General features: G+C 38.2%; 3 protein-coding genes across 3 annotated transcripts; 1 reads left to right on the top strand and 2 right to left on the bottom strand.

Moving 5' to 3' along the window:
* The first annotated feature begins 6,882 nt into the window (after positions 1-6,882).
* LOC122080332 lies at positions 6,883-7,583 on the top strand. Its single transcript, XM_042647284.1, has one exon. It carries the CDS (start codon positions 6,933-6,935, stop codon positions 7,371-7,373), a length of 441 nt encoding a protein of 146 aa, XP_042503218.1. The 5' UTR covers positions 6,883-6,932; the 3' UTR covers positions 7,374-7,583.
* Positions 7,584-10,497: 2,914 nt separating this feature from the next.
* On the bottom strand, positions 10,498-11,326 carry LOC122080367 (oleosin G-like). Its single transcript, XM_042647324.1, has one exon. The coding sequence runs from the start codon at positions 11,145-11,147 to the stop codon at positions 10,632-10,634; it is 516 nt and encodes a 171-aa protein (XP_042503258.1). The 5' UTR covers positions 11,148-11,326; the 3' UTR covers positions 10,498-10,631.
* Positions 11,327-11,592: 266 nt separating this feature from the next.
* On the bottom strand, positions 11,593-22,498 carry LOC122077839. Its single transcript, XM_042643740.1, has 5 exons — positions 22,085-22,498; positions 20,130-20,285; positions 19,545-19,640; positions 13,180-13,300; positions 11,593-11,895 (listed from the first exon to the last, which is right to left on the bottom strand). The coding sequence occupies exons 1-5, from the start codon at positions 22,403-22,405 to the stop codon at positions 11,723-11,725; spliced, it is 867 nt and encodes a 288-aa protein (XP_042499674.1). The 5' UTR covers positions 22,406-22,498; the 3' UTR covers positions 11,593-11,722.
* Between the last annotated feature and the right edge of the window lie 1,301 nt (positions 22,499-23,799).

The following is a 23,799-nucleotide window of genomic DNA, read 5'->3' as shown; positions in this document are numbered from 1 at the left end:
AAATCAACGGTGAATAAGCAAAAGGGGTATTGATGTCTATCTCATCCATGTGGGTCAACTGGTAATGGGCCACTTGATAATTTTAGTGGGTGCAACGAAGTTGTGCGTTGTGATAGTTGTGGCCATCTATGATCCACTAATTTTGTAAGACACCCCATTCATCCAATTTCTTGTTATATGGGAAGAAAGGGAAGCAATTGGTTGGGATTATATAGCTAATTTTTCAACCTAATTTTCAACCCTTAGTGCCCTAAGAGCACTGATTATACTTCCACCCTAAATAGGAGTAAAATTGGTGGGGTCTGACTCTACCTGCACAACCCATAAACTTGGTGGGTTCAGACTGACCCACCTTATTACTTCCATCTTCCTACCAACTGGAGGCATATATAAAGGGAGCTTATCCTAACATTTGAAAGATAAGGATGGTAATATAATGTATAATTAAATATTGGAAGTAAGAGCAATCCATTTAAAGCCGGGGGGGGGGGGATTCTCTCTACTTTGCTTGTAGTAAAAAATTATATACTAAAAAATATATATTTCTTGTCATGCGGGTGAAATTTTGTGAACAAGTAAATATCGGGATCATTTGCTTGTGTGTCAAATTCAATCAAAATCAGAATTGTTATATCACCACTTCACATGACAAAAGAAAATGTGTTACAGTGTAATAAGATCTCTCTCTCTCTCCACCTTCTCCAAAAATCATTTACCTTAATTTAAAACTTAACAGTCATTTTCCATTATATAATATTGTGATAGCCATCTCTCTCTCTCTCACAGAGAACCTTCCCCAAAATCTTTAGCCTTCTCTTAAAATTTAAGTCATTTTCCATCATATACTATTGTGGTAGCCAAACATAATTGCCTTCTTGACCGTTGTTCTGAGACCCAGAGAGAGAGAGAGAGAGAGAGAGAGAGAGAGAGAGAGAGAGAGAGAGGGGGGGTCAATCGTCATCTTGCAACCTTTGAAATATAATTAGGGTTGAATTCGTCACCATTGTTATTAAAACTTAATCAACACGTTAACGAGAAATTTTATAAAAATTTTGACGAGTTTGGCAACCCATAAAGAATATTTTCTTGTTGGATTTTTGTATCAAGTCATACATATCTCCCTAATTCCCAAATTTTTGTTTACTTTTGCAAGACTTTGCATTGTTGAACGAGCATTTGGTTTACTTGAAAATTTAATTCTATTTCTATAATTAGATGAGATCCTAAGCACATTATTTTAGTTAGACACTACTAGGAATGTGCTATGTTTCTTATTTCAAATTCAACATGATCAAGGAAGGAATCAATGGAAGGTGATATATCACCTACCACCAAAACTAAAGATAGTGCTAGGAGATTACGTTAGCATATCCTTTTTTTTTTTTTTTTTTTTATCAAGGGCCCATATGCAACTAGGATGACAATATTATTGGAAGAACGAAATGTAGCTGCTACTCAGGCTGTAGCTAAGCTGTGACACCAAAAGAAATAGAATTATAAACGGTATTTTGGAAAATACAAACTTTAGGAAAGTATTTGTGAACCTTAAAGAGAAGTGAATTATTCAATTTCTTTGGCGGCGCAATAGCGGTTGCAGCTCCTCAATTTCAAACGAGAGGGCAGCCAAGGGAAGGGGGGGTGAATTATGGGATGTCAAATTTGATGTCACATCTGATGGGGGAGAGTCGAATGCAATTTCTCCCTAGGACTTAGGCCAGTGTTCTATTGCAACAGGTAGCCACCACTATGCAAGTGCACTATGCATCTATTGTGGATGTATGCATACTAGTGGAAGAACGAAATTTAGATGCCGCCTGGATTGCAGCTAAGCTATGGCAGCCAAAGAAATAGAATCTTAAAGAGTATTTTGGAAAATACAAAAACACAAAAGGGTATTTGTGAACCCTTGTGGAAGTGTATTATTCGATTTCTTTGGCTGCAAGTAGAGGTTGCAGCTACTTAGCTACAACCTAGGTAGCAGCTAAATTTTTTCCTTCCAAGAGGGTGGCTTCCCAGTTTCAAGAGGAGAGAGCGGCCAAGAGGAAGGTGGGTGAATTATAGGATGTCACATTTGATGGGGGAGAGTGAATGTGAATATGCAACTTCTCCCTAGGACTTAGGCTAGTGTTCTGTTGCGACAGGCAGCCACCAGCATGCTAGCACTCTATGCATCCATCGTTGATGTATGAAACACTATACAATTCATAGATTCCAAAATGGAGGGGAGTAACTTCAAAACTTATTATCTTTTATTTATGAGGAGAAAAGTCAACGATATACACCAATCATTGGATTAGAAACAGTAAGATGAGGATGTCTTTTCTAAAATGAAGGAGAAAGGATAAAACATGTTGAATACCCAAACGATATCCCAGCCTTTTCCCGAAGTATCTAAAAGGTGAAAATATATCGGATTTTTGCATCAAGTCATAGATATCTCCCCAATTTCCCAATTTTTGTTTTCTCTTGCAAGACTTTGCATTGTTGAACGAATATTTGGTTTACTTTAAAAGTTAATTCTATTTCTAAAATCAGGGGAGGTCCTAAACATATTATTTTAGTTAGAAACTACAAGGAATGTGCTATGTTTCTTATTCCAAATTTCGGCAGGAACAAGAAAGGAGTCAATGGAAGTTGATAGATCACCTACTACCAATACTAAAATTGGTAGGAGGTTAAGTCGGCATACATTTTTTTTTTTTTTTCGATATTTTTGTCAAGGGCCCATCAGCCACTAGGATGGCAGTGGAAAAATAGAATTTAGCTGCTGCCCGGTTGCAACCCCTGTAGCGACCAAAGAATGGAATCTTAAAAGGTATTTTAGAAAATACTAAAACCTAAGAGGGTATTTGTAAAACCTAAGGGAAGTGAACTATTCCATTTCTTTGGTTGCTAGCAGTGGTTACAGCTACTTGATGCAACGTGGGTAGCAGCCAAATTGTTTCCACCCAAGAGGACAACCAGGGTGGCTTCCTAGCTTCAAGAGGAGGGAGGAGGGAGGAGGGAGGAGGGAGGAGATGGGGGGTGAATTATGGGATGTCACATTCGATGTCACATCTGATGGGGAGAGTCGAACTTGCAACTGTTCCCTATGACTTAGGGCAATGTTCTATTGCAATAGGTAGCAACTTCCATGTTAGCACTCTACGCATCCATCGTAGATGTATGAAACATATAATATATAATTCATAGATTCCATAATGGATGGGGGCTGTAGTCAAAACTTATTGCCTTTTACTTATGAGGAGAAGGTTGTGCATGTTGTTAGCTTTCAATGAACTAACGATATACACCAATCACATGACTATATATATAGGACAAAGAGATCTTTTCTAAAAGAGGAGAAGAGAGGATGACACATGTTGAGCATCTTAACATCATTCCCAACCTTTTCTCGAGGTATCTAAAAGGTGAAAATATGTCGGACCTCTTACTTAAGTAACTTGTTCACTTGTGATCCACGTCTTTTTTTATCATGTATTATTATTATTAAGAAACTTGTATTTGGTGATTGTGATGTATGTTTAATGTATTTTACACAAAAAAAAAAAAGTCGTATGTTTAATGTATGTGTATTTTTTAGTGTATCAGTATTGGTAGCAATTATTGACCCGAACCACCACCAGGTTCATACCCTAGGACTCAGGGCAATGTTCTATTGCAATATGCAACCACCACCATGTTAGCACTTTATGCATCCATCGTGGATGTAAAAGACATATAATATACAATTCATAGATTCCACAATGGATGGGGGTTGTCTTCAAAACTTATTATCTTTTACTTATGAGGAGAAGGTTGTGCATGTTGTTAGTTTTCAATGAACTAACGATATACACCAATCACAGGACTAGACACATAAGGCAAAGAGATTTTTTCTAAAAGAGGAGAAGAGAGGATGACACATGTTGAGCATCCTAATGACATTTCCAACATTTTCCTGAGGTATCTAAAAAGTGAAAATATGTCGGACCTCATGTTTAATAAACTTATTCACTCGTGATCCATGTCTTTTTTTATCCTCTATTATTATTAAGAAACTTGTATTTCGTGATTGTGATGTATGTTTAATGTATTTTACCAAAAAAAAAAAATGTATGTTTAATGTATGTGTATTTTTCAATGTATCAGTATTGGCAGCAATTATTGACCCGAACCACCACCAAGTTCATACCCTAGGACTTAAGACAACGTTCTACTGCAATACGTAGTCACCACCATGTTAGCACTCTATGCATCCATCGTTGATGTATAAAACATATAATATACAATTCATAGATTCCACAGTGGATGGGGGTTATCTTCAAAACTTATAACCTTTTACTTATGAGGAGAAGGTTGTGCATGTTGTTAACTTTCAATGAACTAACGATATACACTAATCACAAGACTAAACACATAGGACAAAGAGATCTTTTCTAAAAGAGGAGAAGAGAGGATGACACATATTGAGCATCCTAACGACATTCCCAACCTTTTCCCAAGGTATCTAAAAAGTGAAAATATGTCGGACCTCATGCTTAAGTAACTTATTCACTCGTGATCCATGTCTTTTTTTATCTTCTATTATTATTAAGAAACTTGTATTTGGTGATTGTGATGTATGTTTAATGTATTTTACCAAATATATATATATATATATATATATATGTTTAATGTATGTGTATTTTTCAGTGTATCAGTATTGGTAGCAATTATTGACCCGAACCACCACCAGGTTCATACCCATCGAACCACCATGAGGAATGCTTCTTCAGGCTTTGACTTTATTAATCTCCAAGGTGAGATTAGGTTGATTGTTGATTAACCTCAGTACTGCTTTATCAACAATCCAAAATCAATCGGACCAACTCAACCAGCTGGTTCTGGTTAATTCCAACTCAATTGGATCTATCGGAATGGGTTCTGATAAAAGGGTAATTTTGTAAATATGTTCATAATTCAATTCCATTGTTTTACTTATTACATCATTGTATCTCTATTATACTATGAATAAGATAGTTGGGTTGTCGTGTTGCAATCCCTATACCTTGTCCTTCTTTTACGGTGTTCTATCTAACGTACAAGAAAAAACTTAAGAAACTTTTGTAATCATTACTCCATGTGACATAGCCTAATAGTTGCATATGTCATGTGGTATGAATAAAGGTCAGAAGTGCTTGTAGAGTGGAAATTGGGAGCGGGTGAATACGGTCTTAGCTAAGGCTATGTTGAAAGCCAAGAAAAGAAAAAAAAAATTTTTGAATTTAAGGAGAAGGGCACATAAAAAATCATTATAATTTTTGTCTTAGAGCAAGGGAATGCTACCTCTAGAATAGATACACAACAATATTTGTGGCTAATGGGAGGGATGCGAGCATTTTCAACATGGGGGTAGCATGGTCTTTCCGCAGCCATGTGTCTAGGCGTGTACCTGTGACATCAGGCGTTCTTTTTTCCTTTATCTTATTATGTCTTTTGTATTTTTTTTTTCTTTTTTTTTCTTAGCTTTTAAACATAGCCTAAATGAATTTTACGAGTATAATGAAAGTCACTATAATAGTGTAGTACTATCCATTGAATATAGATTAGTGACATTAGTCCTATGAGGGCTGATCTTACATCAATTCCAAAATGAATTTTACGTGAATTGATATAATTTTGAATTTCTTTACCATATAAGTCAATTTATAGGATTGAGTTCTATTATGATTTGTATCAATTTATACGTCAATTTGGACAATTTTATACTCAGACAAAAAACTCTCTCCCTCTCTCTACCTCTCTCTCTACAATCATGTCAATTTCATGCACGACCACTTGACACCGACTGGATTCAGGCAGACGAAGGCATCCAATAATCATTAATTGGCTTGCTTGGAGATTCTTTCCCATACAAGCCAGTTGGAGGGTTTTATTTTTGCCACGTGTGAAAATCCATTTAAACTTTTTACGTTAAAAATTGAGTAAAAAATATTGTCACGTGACAATTAATACTTAGATCTTGTAGCCTACCCACTAAACGGCTGTTTACCAACCCCGAAGCCTCAGTGGCCCAATTTCAATTTGGGAGACTGTAACCCCACTAACAAATTGAACCACATCAACATTTGCACATCGAAATCGATTCAACCCAGACCAAAACAGAGCCAAACTGACCCATTGACACCCCTATCTTCAATGCAAGAGAAATACAAGCGTAGTAGACGCATGAAAGAGGGTTTGCAGCATTTTGTATCCCTAATTTTTTTTATTTTTTTTTGTCGGATTGTTTTCCTTTTTGTCAAAGTTGATATGTTTTTTTATCTAATTATTTTACTTGGGAAAGATGATTACTTAGCATCCAAAAACATGATTGAGTGAAATGACTATCCCACCCCTAGTGACTGAAATTTTGCCCCATTAATGCTTTTATATGTCTTCTTATTAGCCCTTGTGCTGACAGAAGGATCATATTCATAGACAGAAAACTCTCTCATATTTATACATGAATTTTATCTAGATCTAAATTTTTATTAAGGTGAAACAAGAGGACAAAAAATATATTTTACAAAGAAACAAACAAAGCCTTGATGAAATTGACTTAATATCCACTTGTCTAATGCTATTGTGGAATCAAGAAAAGCATGAATATGATATTGTAGAAATTTATTTTTGTCTTATAGGATGGAGAAAAATAATCTATTTATATCCTTTTTCCAATTTAATTCCAAGGGTTAGATATATTGTCCTGTGATATTTGTTTCTTTTGATATTCTCTTATTCCTCTATTTGAATTGAATATAACCACTAGAAAGACTCAAAGGTCTAAGTCATCTCAAGAGAATATTACCGGTTACAACCGGTTAACAATGCCAACCCTCCCTTATATATAGACAAGGGAGTTAGTTCTTTTATAAAAATTGAATTGCCATTAAATTTCTGTAATACTTTTGGGTTCAAGAAACTCAGAGATGGGCTTCCATCAAGAACCAAAGAACAGGGTTCTTGCCTCTCTACTAGCTATTTTAAGACTTTGCACCAAGCCAGCCAAGCGTCTTCTCTCAAGGAATTCAGGAGGAGAAGGAGGAGGGAGGGAAGAGATGTTGAGGCATCATCATCCATCTCATACTCAATCTCCATTAAATTCCCCAAGGAGGTTGCTGAACAAGATCTGCAACAAGGCTGTCCCTATAAAGCTGAAGTCAAGAAAAGGGGAAGAAGAGGATGGTCATGAGTTTGGAGATGGAGGGTTGTGGCAGAAAACAATCTTGATGGGTGAGAAATGTCAGCCACCTGAATTCTCCGGTGTTATTTACTATGATCATAGAGGGAAATTGTTATCGGAGCCACCGAGATCGCCGCGTGCCAGCCCTTACCCATCTTCTATTCCTCTCAGTCCAAGGTTGAGCTGATCTTTCAGTCTTTTTTCTTTCTCCCCTTCGCCATGTAAAAAATGAAAGCATTAAGTGCTTCAATGAACGGAGGCTTTCTACCTCCTTGGTATGGGAGTTTGGTTGCGATGTTGATCTTAGATTTCTTAATTGATTTTTTTTAAACGCGTTGTTCCATGTAAAGGAAACTGCATCATGTATGAGTATTCAATGACACATCCTTAGCTGATTTGAAAATTTTCATGGTTTTACATCTAATTGTTGTGATAGGCTAAGACTATATCTCTACAGCACACTAGTAGCTAGACATGAATATGGTTATGTTAGTTGTTAAACACCAAAGGTGAGGAAAACAAGGCACTAGGTTACTTCTGATTGGTGTGTAGGAGACCGTCTAGGGTCCCTGGCCGTGCAGCATGAGGCTCAAGTCAAGTGCTTAAGGATCAAACCAGTGACCAATCTATTAATAGCCTGCAATGAGGGAGTACTAAGTTGGCTTGTCAGTTGTTAATCTCTAGAGCACCATAGGCAAGAAAGACTTGATTGAGGATTAATAATGGCAAGGTGGGCCATGGTTATTGGACCAGTTTTTGGGTCTGCATCCCACACCCTGAGACCTGACTCCTGAGTCTGAAGATTCCAACTTCCTAAGGTTTGAGAGAGAGAGAGAGATTCCCCAAATTCATAAAGAAATAATATATGAGATAATGACAAAAGTGATTTATCAAAGGTGCATTCATGCATATGACTCATGAGTCATAACCATGGTGCTGATTGTGGTGCATTAGACATTAATGATGATGGATTAATGGGTCAAATAAGGGTTTCGTCCATCATCATCCAACCCCCAAATTAAGCACTATTTTTTTGTTTTTGTAACTCTCAAAACACAAAATTAGAAAGATTTAAAACAACATAAGGTTAATATAGTCAGTTTTGATAGAGGAAGGAAGCTTGTAGTATGGATCTTCCATTTATTCTTCTCTTTTATTGTCTAATGTAGGTATTGTAGAATGGAATCAGATCTTGTCCCACGTGGGAGAGAACTCAGCACACATTCGATGGTTGGAAACCTTTTAAGATACGTGCCCTGATGCCACGTGCCCAGATACTAGAATGTGTATCCAATACTCCTAGACATCGAATATGCGCTGGAGACACCTCTTACCACTTTTAATTTCTAAACTAAAACCCTTCATCTAAAACGTGGACCAATGGAAATTGAGGGATCTATGAGTCGTCTAAAGAGTGTTGATTTGGAGGCTTTCCATAGAGGGAATGATAGCCATACAAACCCAAATGCTCAATGATATTTGTCAACCATGAGGTGAAATGTATCAAAGAATTAGGTCCTCCATTTGACATATTGTGAGTAGGTCCCACAACTTTTTGGGTGTAAGGTTGTTGGTTAAAGAGGTGTGTGGGAAGCACTTCTTTATGGGGAATCAGAATATTAGGAATCATATCTTAAGAATTGCAACTTTAATTTAGGGTGGTAGGTTAGGTATTCCTTCCCACCACCAACAGCTTACAACAAGACCTTTTAAATGTATGGTTTAAAAACACAAAATTGGATAAGGAATTAATCTCTTTCAATTCAGCTGAGACGATAAGAATCGAACCGAATCAAAATTGATTAAATCGGTTCTAACCCACAAACTTCCTCCCCCCCCCCCCCCCCAAAGAAAGAAGAAAGGTTCACATGTCCCACCCAATGAGTCATAATCTGATATAATATACACCTTATGCTAGCAAGTCTATTTTGTAACTTGTAGAGTGTTGGGATTCCACGCAGAAGGTGGAAGTAACAATTAAGTAGTCTAATGTGGAGACTTATAGATACTTGGGCGTCCTCACTTTAATAACTAGTTTTTTTAAGTATGAGTTTTATCCAAGTCCTAACAAGTGGTATTAGAGCCAAATTGTAACAAAGCCAAAGATTTGTAGTACCAAGGCATGGAAATCCAATGTATCGTGTGGAAGGGAGAGGGGGGGGGGATCCTCTACAATGTAGGGGACTAGGGGTAGAAATAGACTAGTGTGGAGAGAGAGTGACATTAAACAGGAGAGAGAAAAAAAAAACAAGAGAGACAAAAATCTCACAGGTTTATCTTCCGACATCCCTGCGCTAGAGATGATCTAAATCCGCAATTGTTAGAATTCCACACAAAAAGCAGAACTAATAATCCCACATCGGATATGAATAGCCCGATGTGAAGATTGAACACCATTTTTTAATAGCTAGCGTTTAAAGTGTTTTAGGCAATATTCTCTAACCAAAAAAATTTGCGCGATGTTCCAACTTCCAATGTTCAAAAACTTTCTCCACTCCACTATAAACAATCAAATTAGATAATGGTCAATATGATAATTTATTTAATTGAAAGTGGGTTTTCATTAATTGGGGCAAAACCGTCTCTCTTATGTTGAAACTATCACAAATCACAATTATCTTCCTAAAAATAGAGCTCATTTTGTCCTTTTTTAAGAAATTAATTAATTAATTAATTGCATATACTAGGTGGGGAGTGATGCTGCAAGAGGAAGGCGTTCCATGGATCACATATTGTCATATTGATAATAACTTTGATATTTAGGAGAAATTGGGGGAGTTGCAATGGAATTGAAAGTTATCTACCTAAAAAGAATCATTAAATTGGAATGTAAAGATAGGGCGAGAGATATGGCAGCTTAAGCTTTGGACCACATGCTTCATATTCATAGTAGCATGAAACATATATATGATTTCCACCAAAAAAAAAAAGAAACCTATATATGATAGTGACCCTGCGTAACACAATAATACATTAAAAAAAAAATGAGGACAAAAATGAGCAGTTGGGCTTATAGTCCCCAACCCCTACAGCTGAGCTAAGTCACTAAGTAGTCCCTTAAAAATATTGTTGAATCCAATGTATAGGCTATGTCTGTAGGCACAGGCCTGGACCAGCTTAAAGTTGTTGGGCTTTGGGTACAACCCACAGACCAAGTGATGGCCCAAACTTTTTTAGCCCTAGGGCGAGTCCTGATTCCCAACTCCTGAACACTCCCTGATATAGATTTCAGGCTGTGAGTTGGTTCAACTATCACCTCATGATGCCAAAGCCTGGCCCAACTATGAAACGGTAGATTCAATCATTTAAGGTTGCACCAAGAGGAAGCTTATTTACCATTCAAAAAGAGAGAAAAAAAGATCTTACAGGCTGAGGAGGAGGAAGAAAGGAAAACAAGAAGAAAGTAATTATTAGGAGGAGCAGGAAGAAGGGAGATTGAGGAAGCTCAAGCGCCAGGAGCGGCATCCTTGACCCTAGTGTGTAAGAAGCCACCATACTCCCTAGCATAATCCTTGACATGGTTAGCCGTATCAGCAAGCCTGCTCCTCGCATAATCTACCCGTTGAGATCCAGGAGGGTGGCGCCCTCTTACGTAGTTGTATATCCACGACAAACCAGCCACAACCGCCACCACAAACCCACACGCGCTCAACAACCCAGCCAATCCTATGAACAACATCGTCCCTACCGGCACCCATATCGGGCTCGCCAACACGATCAACGGCGCAAAGAATATCAATCCCACCACCGTCGCCGTCAACGTCAGCCCCGTCAGGAGAAGCAGTATCCCTCCTGATATCACCAGCGTTAAGAATCCCATCAATTGTGTCGAATTGGGCGCATGCTCATGCAGTTTCCTCATGACACCGCCACCACCACCACCGCCGCCACCACCACCACCACCACCGCCGCCGCCACCTGCTCTCTGTGCTTGGACTTGGCTACCATAACGATCCGCCATTGTTTTCTTACCAATACTGTTGTTTCCCTTCTTGATAATTGTTTCTATCAGAGAGAAAGAAGAGTGTGTGTGAAGGCCTGATGTCTGTTTTGAAAGGTTTATAGGTGGTAGAGAGGAGATTATGAGATCTGTGTGGAGTTTGTGGACACATGTTAGCTTTCAGTTCCCATGCACAACTACACCTGGTGGACGACCTTTTCTTTAGGGGAGAGAGAGAGAGAGTGACAAAGAGAGATTTTATCACTCTCTCTCAAACAAACAAAACCTTATGTAGGGTGAAGCGGTCACCCTATAGGATAAAACCAGCTGACCCAAATCAACCCCATCCTCTCATAAAGGAACCAAACCAAACCAAACTCCAAAGTCCAAACTGAACATATTTGAATGGTTTTATCCAGAAAAAAAGGAATTATTTGATTGAGATTTGAGATTATGTACCAAGGTATCACAGTCAACACGCTTTAATTTAATCTATACACTGAAGAATAGTTTCTCAGAATAATCAAACAAACATTAACATTATATAAACAAGCTTCCTTTACACTCAATGAATAATTGAGGCTTCCACCACAATATTACAAGTTGTCAGTGCTAGGGAGACCAATCCATAGAAGCATACGTCTAGGCCTATCCAGAAACCTGGCTTGCCATGCAGGTTCATCATTTTCATATATAAAACCACTCTTCATGTACAGCTTCTTTGCTGGTTCGTTATCAACAGCAACATGAACGTACAAATCTGTTATACCTGGAAGGAATCCAATTAGCTGTTTCAGTATCATCAATTATTTTCTTGTAATCATCACCATGGATGCAACAATGTAAGGTGATGTGAGGAAAATCTTTCAAAACTTCGAAACTGTAATGCTTAGGCTCCGTTTGATTGCAATAGGAATTTAAAGGGAAAGGAAGTGAAATTTTCATAATATTTTATAATTATTACCACAAATGATTGTACCCACTACTTAATTTTTTTAAACCATATTTAGTAATGATATGTTTTACATATAATTTTTATTTTACATATTATAGCAAACGGTGTTGGATGCAAAGTAAAGTGAAATTTTATAACTAAATATGGAATGATTTGAAATTAATGTCAAAGTCACATGGGTAATGATTACATGTCCTTTTTAAGTATAAAAATTTTACTTCCTTTCCCTTTAATTCCCCTTACAACCAAATATAACCTTAATATGAAATTAAGATTTACCCAGATCTCCTTATATTGCTCACTTCAACTATTTAGCTTTTCTAATATAAATAAGGGCGAGGGATAGACACACCACCCATGTGCAATGACCTAGCTGGCGACACCAATGGGGGGGGGGTATGGATGGAACATCATAACATGATTTCAAAGGGGGAAGAGAGGGAGAAAGACACAAAGGGCACTAGTTTATGGTAACACTGGTGGTCTGCCCAACATTTTCCCTACAAATATAAAGAAGAATGAAAGAAAAGGCTTCAATGGCTCCGCACTTCTATGCCTTCGGTGCTTAGAGTGGCCTTTCCCATAATTCACATTAGCAGAAATACACTGATAAGGATTAATGAAAGATAAACTTTGTAAGGCTTTACGAGGGATGCCCAAAGGATAAGGCTGGAGGTAGAAATAAACGATTCGTTGATGAAAACCTCAGAGCTGGATATCACTCAAAATGAAATTGTGATACTGAACTAGTGTAGCAGCCCAATCCAAAATACAACGCATAAAGCCAGAAGGATAATGGCAACAAAAATGATTCTGATAATTTCCTCTAATTTCCGTTAACTTTTCATTTCCAAATCCAAACATCACCACGTGATTTCATTTTCTCCAAAAGTTCACGTTTTACCGAAAGAATAGAGATATATGAAACCATTCTTATGAATAATCTCACATGGAGGTTTCTCATGGATGCTTTGAGCATATATTTGCTCCGACGAAGCATAACTAAAATACCTAAGTTGTACATGCAGACAATGTTTGCTTGCAGCAACACGGAAGACTAAAACAGAGATGAAGATAATTGTATGTTAAGATGGTTACCCCACTCTTCAGCAACTCTTTTTGACTTGGCAACCAATGCAGAGGCCACACCATTTCTGTGCAGCTCCTTGGCAACGCATACATTACTTAAATAAGCCCTTGCAAAATCAGCTCCAATGCCCTGTCAAAACAAATTCCTACTATTGTAAGAGGAACATATCCAAAGGAAACAGCTGCAAGGAAGTAATATAGTGGATGGCTCAATAAGTAGTAAAAGTGAATCTACAAACAAGTACACTTTCGACTTGAACAAGACATGCAATTTAGCAAAGGGAAGTTCATAATGATTTGGTTACCAGCCACATGTCAACAAGGAGTTCACATGAAAATAAGAGCCATCTCAAGTAACAACAGATGTGAAAATTGGTCCACTTTTCAGAGGAGGTAAAAATTGTCAAGAAGTTCCCCAGAACCACCACTCACAGTAAAGCAACCAGAAAAAGAAAAGTTTGCGCTGACTACACATCTTCAAGAATGAAATAATTTTGTACTAGCAAAAACATTGTAGCAATGCAAACACTGGTAATCAGCAGCACCTATACGCAAGAAAGAAGGAAAGAGAGATCGACGGAGAAGAAGGAAAGAACCATGATAGAGAGTCAATACCTCTATAGTGGACTAGTCTTCTCCTTTATATCAATTAAAAAACCAACTCTTGGTAGGACTCCCACCAAGAGTCAAAGTCTGATTACAATATGAAACAGCTAGTCTAATTTTAATGGAAATAACTAAGGACATAACAAACTAAACTCTATCCCACAGTAAACTTTCCATGGAACATAACCCATGATACATGCTTACACTCCCCCTCAAGCTGGAGTGTGTATATATATATATATATGCAAGTTAGAACAACACCTTAGTGGACATATCGCCATGTTGATCGCCTGAGTTTCCAAACGGTGTAGTGATAAGGGTTTTGCACATCATGCCTCACAAAATGACAATCGACCTCAATATGCTTAGTCCTCTTATGGAAAACCAGATTACTGGTAATATAAATAGCAACTTAATTATCATAATACATCTTCATAGGTTCAACAACTGAGAACCCCAACTCTTGAATGAGAGATTTCAGTCACATCATTCCAGCCGTCGTATGTGTCATAGCTCTGTATTCAGTCTACATTCGACTAAACTAATGTAGTCTACTTCCTACTTCTCTAGTAACAAGATTTCCACCAGAAAAAAAAAAAAAAAAAAAAACCGTACAGTAGTCAGTATTGGATTTAAGATCACCATCAGCACCAACCCAGTCAGCACCAAAATAACCCATAATACCAACATGATCATGACATGGATGACCTTTACAGAAAAACACCTTTAAGATATATCAAAATGCAACCGGCATCCAGTGAGTCTACTCAGGGTTTTCCATGAATTAACTAATAACACCCACAACAAATGAAATATCTAGGCAAGTAACAATTAGTTAGATAAGTCTCCCAACAAGTTGGTTGCACTGATGTTTATCTGAAAATTCTTTATCATCACACGCTCCAAGCTTCAGATGAGAATGCATAGGTGTATCCACAAGCTCATAGCCCAACATCCTAGTCTCAGATAGAAGATCAACTAATTCTGCTCAGGCAAACTGACTCCCCTTAGTATTCCGAATAACTTCAATAACCAAGACATATCTAAGCATTCCCAAATCTTTCATCTAAAAGGTGCAAATAAGTCTTCACATCTTCAATTCCAGAAAGATCATCACCATAAATAATGATATCATCTACATACACAACCAAAATAACCACATTGGAGCCATATTGATGAACAAACACAGAATGATCACAGAAGCTCTACATGAACCCATAACCACCAATGATGAGGGGATTGGTTCAATCCATAAATAGCCTTGTGAAGACAACAAAAGATTGATGCATTCTCCTCCTGAGCAAAATACCCAAGAGGTTGCTTCATATACACCTCTTCCTTAAGATCACCAATTCACCATAAAGGGGAAAAAGACCTATATCAAGTTGAAACAGGACACAATCAAGATTCAAGATTAACAACCAAAGATATTAGGAGTCGAATAGAATTAAGACTAGCTATTGGAGAGTCTCAAAATAATCAACGCCATATTCTGAGTAAGTAAGCTGATCTATGAGCATCGCTGTGCGGTAGGGTGCTTATAGGTTGCACGCATCTTACTCAAATAAGGGCCTTTAGCATCTTTCATCATATTTTGATATTTTTTCTTCCTCTGAAATTGCTCTTCCGATGCTAGAACTAGAATAGGCTAAGCTTGGCAAGATATCAGCTATCGAGTGAAAAAGCGTTCAAAGAAAGAGATGAAAGGCAAGTGTGGATTGCTGAAGCAGCAGCCTCACTCCACTCACCTAACTTGTTATCCTCTCTGAGCATGCGAAGGTGTCAGCAAAGACTCTAAGCTTAACTGATTACAGATAGGTAGTGTGGACTACTCTACTTTTCTCACCTCACTCACAACAAAGCCATATCGCGCGAGTCACCTTGCACTCAGCAATCAAACTACTGCCCCCCTAACAGAGTTTTGTCAATGATGCTCTACGATCACCTTAGCCCAATGGAGACTAGAGAGTAAGCTGATCTATGAGCACCTCCCCTCCCTTCCCTTCCTCTCCGGCTCTGGGCTCTCCCTCTCTGGTTGTTGTGGTACAACAGAGTGGACATCTCCACCACTCCCTGCAACAACCCCTGCCCCGCCTGCTCCCACTCCCTAGAAAGACTCACATAACGCCTGCTCGAAGTTCGTCTTGCAAATTTCACAATTTGCCCACTTGTTCTTCAGTTGGTCTGCAAGTCCGAACCCCTCTCGGGCTACTTATGGCCTTCTTTGATAGGTTTGTGGATGATGATCCTTTTTTTATCTATTCTTTGTTGGCCCAAAGGGTTTCGTTTTCAGTTCTTTATGAAGTCTGTCTTGCGGATTTCACAGTTTGCCCACTCGTGCTTCAATTGGTCTGTGAGTCCAAATCCCCCGAGCTCCTGATGGCCATCTTTGATGGATGATGATCCTTTTTTTTTTATTAGCCCAAGGTGTTTCTTTTTCAATTCTTTATCTTCAAATTTTCAATGATGCAACGCTGCAGCTTCTCTGTACCTCCCCTGCTTAATAACCTACTGGGGATTTCCAAAGATGAAACCGATGAAGGAGGCCATTCACCCCGTTCTCAATAGTTTACCTGAGGGCTTTTGAAGTTGGAACTGAAGGAGATTTCTTTCTTTTTTAGTTTGAATAGAGAGCCTAGGATTTGAGGGTAGCCTTTTCCCACTAGACAAGCTTTCATCCTCTCTATTGTCCCACCATGCAAAGAATTTGGTAAACACCCACTAACAACCAACAGCTCTTGCCTGCAAGTAAATCACTCAATGTCCATATGTGGTTGATATGCATAGCTGCCATCTCGTCCTCCATAGCAGGCTGGCCATTCAAAGTTGAGAATTCTTGGAGTGAGACTTTCTTTTTGCAAATTCCAGTTTCATTCATCCGAACCTAAGATATCCACGCTAGTAGGACCCCACCCTTTCCAATGCACACCTTTCAGTTCTCTCCCCCAAGGTCAATCTATTTATGTTGGTTTAGTTTCCATCCCGAAGAGTATGTATACGGATCAACTGCTCCCAAGAGAGATGTCGATGGAGGTTTCTTGTATTTTCCAGGAGAAAAGGAGATGACATACAAGAACTTCTCCTTTCTAGACGAGTCACTGGCCATAGCAAGGAAAGTGACAGCCAACACCCCTTGCTCTCTGACCGCGGGGGGCATATTGCCCAAGTAGCCAACATCACCCTCTTTGGAGACAAGGATGACAACCTTGTTGTCATCTCCGAGGAGCTGGAGACGCAAGTCCAACGCCTTCTTCTTGAACTCGATGTGATGTATATCCCCACTTTGGGAGGATCTATCATAGGAAGAAAGGCCCAGCCAAAGAGGGCCCACCGACCTCACTTAAGACTACCTGAGTGGCTAAGTTAATTAATTAATTATTTACTTTAATTAATAAGGCCCATGGGCCCATCGATTGCATGCCCTTAAACGCTCTTAGTTAATTAGGGCTTACTCCATGTTGGAGTTCTAGTCCTACTTGGAGTCCAACTCCTATTATGTTATGACTAAACCTACTGGGAATGTAACTCCTAGTTAAGGTATGATTGTTATTCTGCCCTCTTTATATAAAGGAGCTAATGTACTCTAATTTTTCAGATTTGAATAAACAAAGATTGCAGTCAATTGCTTCTAAACAGCTGAGATAGCTGTGGGTGAGATGCTCGGGCCAAGATAGCCACCCCACCCACAATTCTCTTAGTTCTTCTCTCTTCTTAACTTCACTTTCCTATTATTATTTTCTGTTATTATTCACTGTTATCATTGAAAGATCAGACCTGCCCAGAAGATCCAGAATCGACCAGCTGAATATTGGGGTATTTGAGATCTGCGATCTCTCTCCTCTCCCCTATTCTGCATCTGATCAAGGAGCTACCGTTAAGGGTTGTTTAGAAGGCATTGTAGGACTACTCAGTCCTCCTCTTGAAGCTGTCCAGATTTGACCAATTGCTGTTCCTGCAGAAATCTTCAGATTCTCTCTCCTAGGTCAAGAATCAAGAAAGTTACGAATTTTGCAACCAGCCAGCAGAATCTCTTCCAACTTGAGGGTTTTTGTACCCTCCTAGGACCCTCCATCGACCAGCTTTGCAGCTCCATTGGAGCCTTACAGGTCCAGCCGCCCCTCTGTCTCTCTCTTTCCCAATCGCAGGGTTTTTTCTCTCTTATATTGACTTATGTTTGGGTTGGGTTTTATTACTTTGTTAGTCTAAGTTCTTTGGGTGTTCTTTGCTAGTTATTTCTCTATTGTTCTCCTGGGTTAACTTCTTTTATTGTCAAGCTATTTAGTGAGTCTTGTTTGTTTGTTCGGGGTTATAAACTGCTGGGGTAGTGTACTTGTAACCTACTTCTGCATTATGATGCCTCCGATCTGCGAGCGTGTTAAAAGGTTGCGGGTGAAAACCGATTTGAAGGATAGATGGGTGAATTCTATGACCAGAGAAGGTGTCTTGTGCTTTGGCCTTGGATCTGTTGGGCTTCAGCTTCGGAGGAATGAGCTTGAGCTCGTACTAGAATAGTGGCTGGAGTTAATACCCTTGAAACCCTTCTGCAGAAGAGGCCAGTCCCTATGGATGCTACTGCAAATTACAGGAAAATGGAGGAATAATGGAAAATTCAGAGGTGTGAGAGACAAAACAGAGAATGAGGGAGTACATGGAGATGCAGAGGGCATGCGGGGAACAGAGGAGGGGAGTGAGAGGGCCGGAGGAGGAGAGGGAGGGGAGGGAGAGCCAGGGAAAATGCTATCTCCACACAATATTCCATCGAGGTGAATTTACAAATTCTACCCTCCACCTTAACTCACTAAAAAATTTGAAGGGGTAAATGAAAAAATAGTGAAGTGAATGACTTCACTCTTAATCGTGACAAATGGACCCTCTAACTTATTAGGAAAGTTGAGATAATATATTTTATTAAGAAGGTTCGGAGCCCATAGTTGACATTATTCCTGTTTTTGGTCTTTATATTTGTAACTACCCCCCCCCCACCAATATGACCCTTTAACTTATTAGGAAAGTTCAGAGACTATATTTTATTAAGAAAGTTCGGAGCCCATAGTTTACATTATTCCTGTTTTGGGTCTTTATATAAGTATCTAAACCCCCCCCCAAACGGTAATGAAGAATGGATTAGTTTATTTGCTTGGAAATTGTTATGTGAGGCTGATCTCTCTCTCTATCTATTTAATTCCAAAGTGAATTTGGATGCCAGTAGAGTTAAGAGGAATTCCAAATTTCAGCAAAATTTCGAACATTGCCCATACATAAAAGCATGATTTCGACGAAATTTTGAGATTTCACCCCTTTCGCACAAGAGCTCTAGAACAGCCAGAAAACCTCAATTGTTTTGGCAAATCCCTCATTTTGTTACTGAATCAAGGCTTGGTAGTCAAATGTAGAGAATCTACCTTAACATGGGTTAGAAGCATCATTTGGCCAAATTTGCAACCTATTAGGTAGCCTGTGACAAACTTTTAGAGATCTTCAGGCAAAGGATGACATAGCCATCATATGCCAGAGGGTCTGAAGCCAAACAAACACTTCTGTTTTTTTGTTTTTTTTTTTTCCCCCTTTCAATTTAATGACTCAAACATGTGTAATAGCACTTAAATAGGAATTCCCTGAAGTTTCAAAGCAAAAATCTGCCTTTTGGGCATCAAAATGGACTAATGTTTTGGCAAAAATGGTCGAAATCCCACCGAAATCTGAATTTTTGAACCTTGACAAAGCCAATAGATATCTTCATAGTGTTATAAATGATAATTCAACAATACCTCTGGTTTCTCCCCAGTTATTTCATCTGGAAGCCTAAGACATTGGTTAAGATCAAGGCTCCCCACCACTACTCTGTCTCCTCCATTTGCAGAAAACTACAATAAGTAATAAACAGTGAGCCGGTTAAATAGCAATTGATGGAAAAGAGAGAGAGTAGAAGGAAACAAAACTAAAACTAACTGCAATATTAGGTACCATACACATCATTATAGTGATTGAAAACACCATAGGACTATAAGCCACGAAAACCAGGAAACTACTGTCAAAGCAACATCAAAATGTATCTTAATGCATTAGAGAAGGGACAATATCAAACCAGTTAGAAGGAGAATAATTAGAGTTCCCTAGATTAGCCACTTCATGAGGAGAAAATCAGACAGTAGTGAATGTGTGATAGGTTTGGTAGGTAATATCTTATTATATTGCTATAATAGTTATTTATAAGTACAACTTTTCTCATCGAAAAAAATTACTAAGCAGATGTTTTCCAGAAAGTCTTATGTCAATCAAATGCCCATAGAAAGTTAGAAACATGAGCAGCAAAATACATCTAACCATCAATTTGACAAAGCAGTGTTTCATACCTTTAATGTGGAGCGAAGATCATCTGAAAAGATTGATGTCTTTGACAATGGAAGAGTGGCATTTATGCAAGAAACCCTTTTAAATCCTATCCTCGTGCCAGCAATACGTTCCTTTAGTGCTTCAAACTCACGCTCAGCCAAGTACTTCCTATGATCCTAATAGAACTTGATACGGAATAAATACCATCAATATTATAGTAAAGAGGGGTGGAAAAAAACAGAAGAATTGATTTCATACGGCAAACTTCAAAGGGTGATTTTTATGAGATTTATACTAAAACTCTCATATACATATGACAACTAAATAATCACGACAAATATATTCCTGCTCCATAGTTCAAAAACTCGGGTTTCAGTCTCATTTTGGCCTGATTGAAATGATCAAAATTTATCGAAATGACCAAAATTTCACCAATACAGTGCATTTTTTGCCATGAGTTTTGGTTGGGCATTTCAGGGAGGCAAACGGCCAAAATTTTCGTTGAAACACTGCATTTTTGTCTACAATGTAGACATGACGAAATCTCTATGAAACACTGAAATTTTGACTGAAATTGTGCCGATTCTGTAATTTGCCTCCTGTTTTGTCTCGGCCTTGTCGAATCAGCAAACTTTCGCTGAGAATTTGGCGAGTTGTTTAACCATGTTCTGCTCGTCTTTCTGGTCGTTCCATGTTTCTATTGATTTTAGTCAGCCCTTAATGTCAAAGTACCTAAAAAGCTATCCCATCAGTGTAAATGAAATCAAAACTTCCAATTGATCCTATTTTGCCCAAACTATTCTATCTGAAAAACACCAATGTATGAAAAGATTCCCCCTTGACAATGGTATCCTAATAAAATGAAATGATGGTTGCTTCTGGTTGAATAACAATATCTAGTTAAGTATTAACAAATAACAAATCCCACAGTTAGGCATTTGGTCAGCCTTATGCTATGTGACCCACCTACATTAAGGCCTCTTATAATCAATGATTTATGTACAAATAGGATCTTATATGCAACTATTTTTAGGAAACAAGCAGGATTCACAGTTTGTGTGTGTGTGTGAGTGTATGGCAAGTAAAATTTTTTCTGTGGCTCCTTGTAATAAAACCACTCTTGTTAAAGCATCCACTAAAGAGTTGGCTAATCTTGGTTTCCATCTGAACAAGATGCTTGAGATGTTTTTGTTCTTGGGTTTTTTAGTTTTTTTTGAGGGTGTGAGGTAAAATGAGATGTTACCATGTAAGAGGATCTCTGGGGACCTCTCAAATCAATCACGTCCATCCAATGACCAGGGCAGCATAGCTTAATCATCTTCAACAATAAGGTCTAGCCACTGATGACTGCATAAATAGAAAATCCCACTGACAGTGCCATAATCTCCAAAATATTGGAATCATTTATGTTAATTGGGTTGGAGAAAACCAACACAAAATAACATTCCTGATGACGAAAAACTCCACCAATCCCTTCCACCTATGAGTTTCCTCTAATGCTATGTTAGCGTTTAGTTTGATAAAACCTGGAGGTGGCAGGTCCCAAATATGTTGGGACTTGGGAGGCGACAGTTTATAACAATTACTTTATACTCAGATTATGAATTTTCACTGGTTTTTGCTGGGTAATCTGAGTCCACAGGTCATGATTAGAACCTAAGTGATAACCGGAAAGAGCAATCACCTCGCACATTTCCAATTCAATTTTGCAAAATCCTGCGATTGCTCATCTCTTCTTCCCACTGAAAAAACTAGGAAGGCACCAACAATGATGAGTATAGAGACTTGAAAAGTTGTTTTCATAATTAAGAGAAAAAAAATAGGGAAGGCACCAAGAAATTCCTTCCATCCCAAATCTTTATGTTTCTAAAGGAAGTCAAACCATAAGCGCCGATAGAAGAACATAAACGGAGAAAATCATAAGAAGAGAAACACAGAATCTAAAGCTAACTAATCGATTATTCCGTCACCTCACCTCGATGCCGTAAGAGTCTCTGAATTCGTGGAAGGATCGTATACGAAGGCAAGCAGCAGCCCATAGCTCCTCCTCGGAGACAGCTTCGGCGATGTCCAAAGCAGACCTATCTAGGGTTATGGTTTCAGGGGTGCAGAGGTGAGAACTGATGATCGACCGAGACTGACCTCCAGTCCTCCGACAAGGAAGAAAGACAGGTGAGTGGTTTCTAGGGTTATAGAAATTGGGAATAGTTCTGCAACTCCTGTAGCTGTTACTGGCACTGGTTCTCCTCCTCCGATGGGGATTTGAAAGGTGAGGAAGGGAACAGAGAAGCGCCATTCTATCTTCCCCTTCCTTCGTATGTGGATGGCGTCTTCGTGGACTCGCTCTCCTCAGTCCTTATAGGCTTACGAAAAGACTAGTCTTCCTGACTTGGACTCCGCCCCATGTATAGTCTACAGTCTACACTAGTAAACTGTTACTTTAACTATGTTTACAGTCAGAACTGTCTTTTTTTTTCTTTTTTTTTTTGGCCACTTGGAAGTCAGGAAAATTAGGAGGATGGAAGCTCTATCCTCCCACAGGAACTGAACTCTTGGGCAATCTCTTGGGCTGTGTTTGGATGCTAAGGAAAGAAAAAGAAAAAATTCCTATCATTTAGTTACAATAGAAAAAACAGAGATAAACAAAACCTCCCAAACAATAAACACTCATGAATGAGCCTCTATGAGGACTGTGGATTCTTCCCACCTAACCCAACCAAACCCAACAACTGTCTATAAGAATTTTTTTTTTTTGATTGAAAAAAATAAATATATAAATATGTTGTTATTTAACATTGGGGAATTTACTATCACTCCCCTACACTTGCCCTATATTTACTAAAACTCTCATACTTTTTACTTTTTTTCTAATACTCCTCTACTTTTAGACTTTTATATCTCTTTCTTCCTGCTATTTTTAAATACCCCTCCTTTTCACCGTAACCTATTAAACTTTTTTTCAAATTAATTGGCTAAAAAATTGATTGGTTTAAATTGATTGGGAATGAAAATCAATACTTTACATGGGTCCCATTCATCCATTAGAGGGTGGCGAGTTCCCATAAATTTAAATCTTTTTTCATTGTGAAAGGATTAAGTGGTCAATATCGGTATTGGTTGAGAACGATATAGATCCAATACTTTTATCAAATTTTTTTATAATTTTTTAAATTTCTAATACCATGTGTCGCAATCTTAATGGAGAATGTAACACTAAATTCAATACCAATCCAAATTAGTATTGATTGAGACTGATGCCAATCCAATACCGATAAAAAATAGATTATTAAACTCGTGATGATGGATGAGACAAAATAATAATAATAAATAAATAATATGTGACTCAATACTAATGCATGTAGAAAAAATATCAAAACAATCAAAAATAGAAAAATAATGATATAGGAGTCAAGGAGGAGTTTGAGTTTCAACCAACAAAGCAATATTTAAACCAAGTAATAATAAAAGGATAAAGCCAATTGGTTGTTTTCTTAGATTAGTAAAAGCATGTTTCGAACCAAAAAATTTGAAAAAGTTTAATAGGTTACAAGTGAAACAGAGGGATAATCTGTATATTTTAAAAAAGGAGGGGAGAAAGAGATGTAAATCCCAAAAACAGGAGAGTATCAGAAAAAAAGAAAAAAATAAAGGAGTCTCATAAATATAGGCCAAAGGCAGGGGAGTAATAGT

This window comes from Macadamia integrifolia, chromosome 5, assembly GCF_013358625.1.
Source record: "Macadamia integrifolia cultivar HAES 741 chromosome 5, SCU_Mint_v3, whole genome shotgun sequence".
NCBI classification, from domain to species: domain Eukaryota; kingdom Viridiplantae; phylum Streptophyta; class Magnoliopsida; order Proteales; family Proteaceae; genus Macadamia; species Macadamia integrifolia.
This window is presented reverse-complemented; position numbering and strand designations above follow the sequence as displayed.